The sequence below is a fragment of the Octodon degus genome, unplaced genomic scaffold (genome assembly GCF_000260255.1).
Source record: "Octodon degus isolate 3935 unplaced genomic scaffold, OctDeg1.0 scaffold00015, whole genome shotgun sequence".
Lineage (NCBI taxonomy): Eukaryota > Metazoa > Chordata > Mammalia > Rodentia > Octodontidae > Octodon > Octodon degus.
Window position 1 is genome coordinate 17070985 of NW_004524591.1, and position 10543 is coordinate 17081527.

General features: G+C 44.4%; 2 protein-coding genes across 4 annotated transcripts in view; both read right to left on the reverse strand.

Moving 5' to 3' along the window:
* Hoxa4 (homeobox A4) overlaps positions 1-301 on the reverse strand; it is a 2612-nt gene extending 2311 nt beyond the window's left edge. The window contains exon 1 of the mRNA XM_023709854.1: positions 8-301. Coding sequence (XP_023565622.1) covers positions 8-214 — 207 coding nt within the window. The 5' untranslated portion in view covers positions 215-301. The remainder of the gene's footprint in view (positions 1-7) is intronic.
* Hoxa3 (homeobox A3) overlaps positions 1-10543 on the reverse strand; it is a 44781-nt gene that overhangs the window by 22879 nt on the left and 11359 nt on the right. For all 3 annotated transcript variants that reach the window (XM_004626487.2, XM_023709913.1, XM_023709914.1), the window contains exon 2: positions 9445-9549. The gene's annotated coding sequence lies outside the window, so the exon portion shown is untranslated. The remainder of the gene's footprint in view (positions 1-9444; positions 9550-10543) is intronic.

The window sequence follows — 10543 nt, forward strand, 5'->3', positions numbered from 1 at the left end:
AGGAGGCGGGGGGCTCGCGGCTGCCGCCTGCGTGAGGGAGCTGGGGCTGCGGCGGCGGCAGGTGCTGGGTCGCGGGTGCGGGGGGCTGGTAGCCGGGCCCCCCGCCCGGGCCTCCGTCTCCGCCGCCCGGGCCGCTGTGCTGCGCGTACTCCTCGAAGGGAGGGAACTTGGGCTCGATGTAGTTGGAGTTTATCAAAAACGAGCTCATGGTCATTAATTTGTGAAGTGCAAAAATACTAATTTTTCTCGCGTTGTCGTTTTTCTGGGCTCGCGGAGGCCCCTCCCCCTCTCGCTCGCTTCCCATCCCCCCTTTCCTCTGCGCCCTTCCCCTCCCCCGCTGTCAAGTGCCCTCCCCTCCCCCTCCCGCCGACGCCACCACCAAAGTTCGAGGCGCTCCTCCCCCGCCTGCGCGCGTGCGCGCGCGTCTCGCTGAGGCCCCGCGCGCGCCCCGCCCCGCCCCACGTGCATCGCCCTCACCAATGGGCGCTCCGCGCGCGCGGACCCGGATCAGGAAACGCGCGGGTGGGTGATGGATGTCACTGTCCCGGCCGAGGCGGGGGCAGTGAGGTGGCGCTGCGCTCCCCCGGACCCAGCGCCTCGAATTCTTGCTGAGAATTCGGGGCTTGGCCGGCGGTGGGTCCCCTCGGGCCCTAGCACGTCCTCCCTCGACCTACCCCTGAGAGGCCAGGCGGCTGCGGCTCGGCGCTGACCGCGCGTACTCGGTGTTCGAGGCCTACTGGCGGAGGGCAGGGCAGCGAGACCAGGGGACATCCCGCCTTTTATCCTGGTCCCGGAATAAAACGATTGCTCAGACACACCCGTTTTCTCACCCGTTGATTCCTTCCCCACACACTGCGTCCTGTCTGCTCCAGTGCTTGCTTGAGAAGTACGGAAGGAGCCGCAGTGGGGAGGTGGGAGTGCAGCTTAGAGAATTCTGCACAAGGATGCGGAGCAGGGCCGTCCCAACGGTGATGGACGCTTTCTGGTTTTTTTTTTTGTTTGTTTGTTTGTTTTTGTTTTTCCTTTTTTATTCTTTTGGAGACCCACTGGGGATTTTTCCTACAATGTTTTTTGGAACCTTACTAATAGCATCTAGTTTGACAAGTGTGGCCACGAGAACTAAATGTCTGTTTTTACTAGGTGCGACTGCGAGAGAGACTGTGGCCCAAGGATGGAAATGCTAGGAAGTAGCGCCTCCCCCCACCCCACCCCCCAAAAAGACCCGAGCTTTGGAGCCCGTAACTTCCTATTTTGGAACAATCCCCCAGCAAGCCCTTATCGAGTCTGATCGTGGACAGATCTTTGGAAACTACGAATTTTGATTTCTCTTCTGGACGATACTTTCCGAAAGTGTATCTGGGGCTAGAGTTGGATTTACAGGACAGTCTATAATTTCTGAATTGCTGAAAATTAGCATATAAAGGATATCAATAGTTCCGGAAAGGAGGGAAAGGGAACTGTTGCCTGCCGTTTGGTAATTGAAATTTGATGGGTAAACTAATTATGCCATTATTAACAAATAACTTATTCATTCCAGCTAATGTTGATCTTTGAAGTAAATACTGATACCTTATTGTTAATGTGTAGCTTCCCTTGTCTGACTTATAAACATACCTACATCCTCTTTTCAGGCTAGATTAAAGCAGTACAAACCAACCTAATTACCATTCTAAAAATGACTTTCACATTGGCATACAAAACAAGGATATTTCAGCTGGTGCACCTTCATTGATTTCTGAAAGAGCAGTATAAACAGGTTTCTCACAACTGAGTCTGGAATGCAGACAAGGAAAGTTATAGCCCAAGCCTGAGGACACTTCAAAAAGAATGTCAATTCTATCTTCATTTATATCGGTTACTTGTATGAATTACTAAATGCTGGAATATATCCATTTGATAGATAGTCATTTAATGCTTAGCCACATAAAGCCTATTATATGGGACTAATCTTTAAACTAATTTAGGAAAAGAGGTTAAAAAAGGGATCATGTTAGCTTTCTGACTAGAATCTGTAATTGCCCTGAAGTGGTACAAAGAGGTTTTCCATATTGGGTGTATGTGAAGAGTGCTGTCCGTTGAGGTGGGGCCCTCTGGAAAAAATTTTGTTTTTAATGAAATCTGAGTTAGACAGAAATGAACACTGACTGTAATCTTTAGACATCCTTCCAAGACGGAGGGAGGGATCTAGTCTGCAGTACAACTGCCTAAACCAATGTGTACATCTTCCAAGCAAGAAAATAGTACGTACATAGAGTATAACAATATATACATATATAGCAATATTAGAAATTTGGACTCTCTAAGCTTGGGGGCGGGGGAGAAAGCCTGACAAGGGAACCTTGCACTCTTTGTGTCATCAGCTTTGAGCACTAGAGTCTTAATTGTGTCTGTTTAATATTTACAGACCCTGAAACACGACATCCATGTTGTTCAGCCTCAGAACCTTCTACGGAGCTTCTATTTTTTTTTAAGTATTAAGGAGACACAGGCACTGTTTTGTATACAGTTAAACTAAATGAGTTAACTGTGCCTGTGTTTTGTGCGGTTCTATTACTTTAGGAAGATGGACTTACACAGAATTCCCTCAAGGCCTGTAACTTGTCTTTGCGGTTCCTATCATAAACACAAATGGAGCCAGGACCACCAAGTGTTATCTCACACACCGACATTTTGACATTTTACTGCAAGATTTATGGCTATAATAAACAATCTCAGTACCTTTTCTGAACCTTCCACAATCTCCCTTTGCAAGCCGTAGCATAATTCTGCTGAATCAAATAATCTTTTTGAAAGACACCTTTAAAAAAAGATCTCTTGCCTCCATGTAAGATCCAGGACACCAAACAAAAACTAGGAAGATACTAACTCAATGAAGAAAAAAAAAAAAAAAAAAAACCAAAACTGAAGTTTACCAGAAGCATCTTGCTTGAAAATAGATGGGATGCTTTCAAATCAAGCAGAGAGGGAGCAGGCTCATCTTCACCCACCAACTGGCTCTAGTCCCAAGCACGGTGAAAATGCTATCCTGTCCTTGGGAAACTGGTAAGCACATTTGCTCATTTCCACGTGGAAGGATAACATATTCCCAACAAAAGCTTTCTTAAAATCTCATTAGGTGAAATAACTTTTCATCTTGTCCTCACATCCCAGATGGAGAAAGAGAGCGAGGGGAGGCTGAGAAGGAGGGAGGGCGAGAGGGAGGCAGTGTTTGCAGCTTGGTTTGAATCTGATTTGAATCATTTTGAATATATTTGGAACAGTCTTCCCTCTTGAATGCAACCCTGTCCCAAGTTTCAAAGTGACCGAACAGTGACACCGTGTGCATTTTGTTTCTTATTAATCTTACACATTGACAGTCTTTGTTAAATCACAAGGCGCGCCCTTCACCAGCCGACATTTTCATATTTGTTAGACGCGCTGACCTGAAGTTCACCTCGGCCTTGGACTTTGCACTTCTAAAAGGTCTATACAGTGTCTTTTAGAGAGCAGGGTGCTTTGCCCAGGTCACTCCTTCTCAGGAAAAAAAAAAAAAACAAGGGAAAAAAGCAAAGGAAATGTAAACGTTATGGAATGTGTTGACTGTATTTGTCCTTTGTTCTTTAGAGCCAGAGTCACCCAGACTTCTTCTCTGTCTCCTCTCTGGAGCAGACTAGGGGAATGGCAGAAATTCAAAACACCTAATGGTGGGATTTAGGGGCTTCTCCTACCTACCCTAGCTATCATTGTAGAGGAATAACACTTCACCAAACATTTTACCAATCAATTGCTTGGGGTATTTTCCTGGTAGCACTTTAAAATGATGAACACAATCCAAGCTTAAAGACTGAAATTCACTTTAGGATTTCACCTATATTTTAGACAGGATTGTGTAGAGGCCTAAAGATCAAAATCTGAATAAAGATTTCTAAAAACACTGTCACTTCTGCCAGTATCTTTTTCTTTCACTTTAAAGACTAGCATGGAGATATCTGCATATTGAAGCTAAATGTTTCTAAGAAGGGTTACACCGTTTTAACAAAAAGCACAATGAAAAGGTTCTCTTAAAGAGATATAATTGTCTCCAAGAGAGGGAGTTTCCCTTTTTTTTTTTTTTTAATTTTACTAGCCCAGATGTGGTAATGTGTTCACTGCTGTAACAGCAATCACCACAGTTGTTTCCTTTCTTCTGTTTCAGCTGGCAAAACCCCATTTGGCTCTGAACTCTTGGCCAGAGAAAAACTTTACACATTACCCAGTAGAAGCACCCGGATTACTTGCATGAAAGCAGTGTTTGGGAAATATTTACTTTACCACTGAATATACCTGGCACTATTAAACCTAATCAAACTGAATATATGGGGATGATCTTAAACATCCCTGCAATAGCCTAAATTCTGAGTGCTTGAGTTATCTCAAAAATGAAGAAGAAAAACCAAGGAAAACAGTTTCTTTCCTCCACTGTTTTCCTACAATGACCCTTTGAAGGTCAATACATAGAAAAGGAAAACATGTCTCCTATAAAATAGATTCTAATGGCATCAACACTTAACCGATCCAGATACATAAAATACTGTTTAGCTCTTCAGTTGCAATTCTCATATGACTCATGGTTCCAGTCTGCTTCTTTAATATACTGTTTCTTTTCTTCTCTGCTCACCCACCCTTCCTCTAGCTTTCTTTCCCCTCTCCTCAGCCACCTCCCCAAAATTCCACATGTATTTTTAAAAAGTATTTTCTGGAGAACAGAAGTCTATTATGGTGGGCTTACAAACTGACCTGGCATTTATGGATTCCATCTTTCTGCATTTTCTGCAGTCATTCACTTGTAGATTATAGCATTTATTTTAAATTCAGTTGTGGTTTAATAGTAAGCTCGACAAAAATTTTCAGCAGTTGCAACAATGTGAATACTTTTCCCACACCAATGAACATTTTCTCACTGGTGGTGGTGATAATTCTGTTCTTTTCAGGAGGGTTTCCACTTCCTGCCCTCCCCAGTCCTAAGAATTATTTGGTTTTGGTGGGTTACAATGTCAGAAAAAGCATTTTCTATGTTCAAAAATTGCCAAGAGTAGCTGTATTTGCCCTTATCCTTACACATTTTAAAGGTCATTATATGTGTTAAAAGGGAAAAATAAACTATGGCCAATCCAAATTCCCTTTTCCAAATTAAAGAGGTTTACAGTGCTGTTCTCCTCCCTTTGAGGATATGATGGAACCTTGGAAACTTGCTACATTATTTATTAAGGGCCTACTACTGAATTCTGAGCATTTTTATTTTGTGACAAACCCACAAACCACTAGTGGTCCCCCAACATCTGAAGTGTTGGTGTTTCAGTAATATATGCCTATTTACCTGCTGCTATTCCCTCAGAATGGAAGCAATAATTCAACATGAAATACAGCATGTATTACTCTTGAAAAGAGGAATTTTCTATCCTTTCCTCCGTAATTGAGGTCATTCAACCACTAGGGTTCACCTGGAGTCCATACCGTGATACACGCGTCACTCTGAGCCATTTTATCTTTTGTGCTGATAGTCAAGATCGCAGCTCTAACATTGACATCAAACTCTGTCTGGGCAGATGACTAAGAGTGCTGCACAATGTAAACTTTTGACCCTCAACTTTTTGACCCACAGTTGTAACGCACTAACCACAAAGATACACAAAGCTGAGCTTCTTCTTTCAGAGGGAAGAGGCCCCTGCGGATCTCAGGATGCCCTTCTGCCAGAGCCTTTGGAATTACAGGATGAGCTGCATATTTTTATGTGTTTGTGACTGTATTTCCTGTTAAATTAGCCTCTCTCTCTTTTTTGTCAACACATAGATAAGAACTAGATTGACTGGAAATCACTTAGGATTTCAATAACAATGAAATTTTGGAGTACAAAAGAATCTCGAAAAAAAATGAAGGAAAAAAGAAGATGGGGGGAAAGCCAGCAATGAGAGGTGAAGACTTTTTTCTTTATTTAAAAATAAAGACGGTGCTGTAATTGTTGAGAGAGCAGCCCAGGCAGGCAAGTTGACTGTGAACTTGTACTAAAGCGTGCTCTGCTGGCGATTCCTAGGGTGTGCAGATTTATCTTCTCTGCATTTACTTAACCCGGCAGTGAACTGCATGGGCGTCATTTGTTAGGCGATGACAGACTTCACCTCCAGCAAGGGCTGCTTCACAAAATCGCAATAATTACCTAATAACCTTCATAACAAATATTATTATTGAAAAGACTGGTTTGTGGAGAAGGGATCTGGTGGGAGAAGGACAAATCTCTTGGTGAAAAACACCAAACAGAACAACCCCTAACTCATCCTCCAAGTGCTGGCGGTTAGAAGGGTTGGGACTGTGGATCCTCTCCCATACACTTTGGGAATCTCAGCTGACCCCCTCAACCTTGCCTGGGAGTCCCACTCATAGTTTTGTCATTAGCTAAAAGGGAATCCTCCTCTTAGAAACCACAGGGATGGAGCCCACCATACTCTGCCCTCTCCAAGGTAGGCAAGCCCTGGGCAGATGCCCAGCCAAGGCAGAAGACACTAAGTGACTCTTTCAAGCTTAAAGGACTGTTTTCCTCTCCAATAGGCCATCTTATAGCATGTGGTTATTTGGATCTCTAGATCTCAACAAATAAACATGACTGTTTCTAGGAGTAAATTCTGTGTTGCTCTCCCAGAGCTGCCAACAATGCAGCAGAGCAAAGTCCATGAGAGAAAGAGAATCTTGGCATAATATTGTGAAATTAGACTATAGAGATCCTGACAAACCCCTAAGTGTGTGTGACCAGAAGCTTCCTATTATATTTACAGTTCAGGAAATATTGTCTCTTAGGCTTGTGGAAACAAACGAGCCTCTGCGCATTTCCGCTGCCTTCTCCTTGTATAAGATGAGAAGCACAGATTCACACTTTGGCCACAGGCTGAGGGCTGAGGCTGGATGTCCTCATAAGCTCTTAGTGACAGTGATTTTGTTAAAAGTTAGTTCCTCTCCAGAAACAATTCAAAAGGATGCACAAGAAGAAGTAACTGATCTACTAAATGAGCGGAGAACAGCCAACGTCTTTAGTATGCTTCCTATGAAAATAGGAAAAAGAAAAAAATTCCTCCAATAACATTCACATAGGACTGACTAGATGCTGTAGTTCTTAAAAGTCATTTAACTCCACATGGGTTGACCTGCCCCCTTAAATTCTCAAGTTTTGTGAAGATTAACACAGACAGAAATAAGTAAGTGACAATATTTATAGCCTGTATTTTTTTTTACATTTGCAGGAGAGATTATCTATGTTTTATGATGTTGGATATGATTCCAATAACTCAGCCACTGAAGTGGTGTGGATCTTTTCTTCACTCAAGGTATTCAGAGGAACCTTCCAGCATCTCTAGATACTTTTCTTCTGCTTCTAATCTCAATCACCAAGAAAACACCTAAGCAAGATCACCAAATGAGTCCCTGAAGTGGAGCCAAAAATCCTGTTTTCTAACAAAGGTCCCCAAACTGGGAGCAGCAAAAGAAGGAATCCAGAATCCTCGTAGACACATAAGACGGAACCCACACATGCAGACATGCTATTCTGGTCCCCACTAAGATGCGGGCGCCTCTTCCTGAGTGCAGCAATACCAAAATTCACTGGGATAGAGTACACAAAGTGACTTCAAGGATTCTTCCTCTTGCCACACTACTCCTGAAAAGCAGGACTTAAGGGAAGGTTTTAATTTTTCAAAACAAAACTCTCCAAGTTTTGATTTTTGAATTTCTGACTTCAAGGCCATATGCTGGACTTATTCTGCGGGTAGATGACCTTTGCAAAATAAAGTCTATAGAAATTCCAAATCTATACTTTAATATATTTTTCTTTAAGCACTAGATATCTACACTAAGGAATACCTACAGAAAATTACCTAGCTCCCAAGGAGGATGTGGAGACAGACCACATTGTTTGTTGCTCCTCAATACAGTTTGAGATTTGCCTTCATTTCTCAAACAGGGTTAGGGGAAACCTGCTAGGTGCCTTGTGGATACTCCCTCAAAAGACCCCACTCACTGGTGTGGTTTGCCATTGGAGAGTGGGGGTGCACATGAGTAGCTGGGGCCAAGGTAGACTTGTACCCAGGAAAAATTTATTTCACCTTACTTCCCTCATTGGGACAATTTTAGAGATTGTTTTGGAAATCATAGATTATGTAAATTTCCTGAGATCAAACAGAAAGAACAACTAACAAAAGAGAGGCGGAAATCTCCTACTGACAAACGACCAATTTCTTTCCTAAACTATGCTTTATGATGTGTCAGGAAAAACAACTTAATGCCTCTGGGGACTTTTAAGTTGGTCATTGAAGACACCTCTATTTCCCCCCAAACTTTAGGGCACAGTTTGGAAGACAGAATTTGTATGTTGAGAGACAGTAAATTTCTCTATCTTTAGTGCTATCTAGGGGGGTGCCTAAGCTGCCTTAGGAGGATCCTATGCATAGATGTTTTACTTCTACAAAAGAAGGAGAGGAAGAGGAAGAGAAGAGAGAAAAGAAAGGCAGGGCGGAAGAAAAGAAAGCGCTTTAACCCCTTTCAATTAGCCTGGGGATTCAAAGATTAAAGTTAAATCCGGCCATAAAGTTTATTGCTCCAGACTCACAGGCGGGTGAGAACAGTCCCATCGAAATAAAAAGAACGTGCAGGCAGACAAACAAGGTTCAGGGCCTGGTCCTGGGTGCCAGGGAGGGTGTGCTGCCCTCCTCAGACAGGGACCTGCGGTCCCCAGGGTGCTCTGGGGACTGGCAGCCTGGAATTGGCCTCGAAACCCAGAGACCCAGCCTGAAGGTGCAGCCCGCGCCTTGTCATCCTCTGCCACCCTCCTGCTTTCGCGAACCATCCTGAAACCCAGCCCCGAAGGCCGCTTCAATTCAGTCCTGCCAAATGACCCTGGCTAGCGAAGACATATTGCCACAGCCCCGTAAAGAATCCCGCCAGAGTCCGCCTCGGCCCTGCCCGGGCCTTTCTTTCAAACTCCGGAGAGCAGCCCCGGCGCCCTCAGCCGGCGCCCCACTGTCTCCCAGCCCCCACACTGGGGCTCCGCGACCCCCAAAGAGCGGGGTCCCAGCCAGGCCCAGAACGAGGGGGGCTCCTGCCAAGCCTCCACACACAGGCCCATTCGCACACAAAATCATCTTTTTTGCACGCCGGCAGGAGCAGCGGAAGTCATTAACATCAGCGGCTGTGTAGCAATTAAAGTTAGGCCTGGGGAGACGACGCGGCCTGTTCATCGTGCTAGATTCGCAAAAGTAGCTCTTGGCGCTGGAAACTGAGCAGAGGACAGCCTGCCCTCCCATTTTGAGTTCTGATATAGTCTCTGAATTATTGAGAGAGAGAGAGAGAGAGAGAGAGAGAGAGAGAGAGAGAGAGAGAGAGAGAGAATATGATAAAGTTTTCAGAGTACGAATAAACTTGAAAGCGCTCAAAAGGCGAGCTTACCTTAACTCGGAGGGAGCCATTTTTCAGAGAGTTTTTGCGAACTTGTGGTTTGGACACTTCTGCACCTAAAATTGACAATTTGAATGACCAGGCAGCACACGTAGCCTGCAAAAGAGTCAAATGGAGTCCAGCGTCAGTGAGATTATATGTTATGTGGTATATAATGTTGGATGTCAACTCCCCAAAACCATAAAACTTACTTTAATGGCCCCACGTGACGTTTTATAGCCAGTGAGCCAATCTGTCTGTGCTATGGATGATTTTACGATCTAATTCATAGACAAAACCCTATTCATTTGGCACCCAAATGTCATATAGCCGGAACTGGGGCTTATAAAGTTTACTGTTTTATAACTTTTAAAAGGAAAGACGGCATCAGTGTAAGCGGTCGGTAAATGTGCAAATCTCTAGTTGCGCTTAGCTGCTCTGAGGAGTTTCCCCAATCAAGCTAGGATGGGGTAAGTACCTTCCATTTGTAGCAAATTAATTGTAGCAAAAGGAGCCAACTGGGTTCAGGGTGAGGAATTGGGAAGGGGCACTGGGGTTGGTTAGGGGCAAGAGTTTGGTGCCCACAGCCTGGCACAGAACCCTCTACAGCAAGTGGAGGCCTAGGACAGCCTGAGGAAAAAGACAGCATCTGTGGGTCCCGGAAGGTGGGAACAAAGCCCTGGGCCTCTTCTGCTTTCTCTCTATTCCACATTCTTTTTTTGTACCCAGCAAGTTAGTTTGGTTTCCTGAGAGATGGGCAAGGTGGATGGGTTTTGGAACTGCCTGTAGCTTTTCCTACTTTGTGCCCTAAACTTTGTTAGGTCAGACTTAGGGAGGCAGATGGTTAGGATGGTGGACTGAGGCCTCCATGCACACGCAGGCTGCTCAGGTGAGTCACAGGCTTACCAGTTTCTAAAACTGGGCAGACAGACAGACAGACAGACAGACAGACAGAAAAGCAAAAGGAGCCGCTTGCTATTTGGCACAAACCAGACCAAGAGAACTTACAATAGAAAGTTTATTTTTTGTTTCCAGTCAGTATTTTTCCTTAAAAACAAATACCCCCCCCAAAAAAAAAAGCTGATCACAGTTTGCTTAAACAGCCAGACTT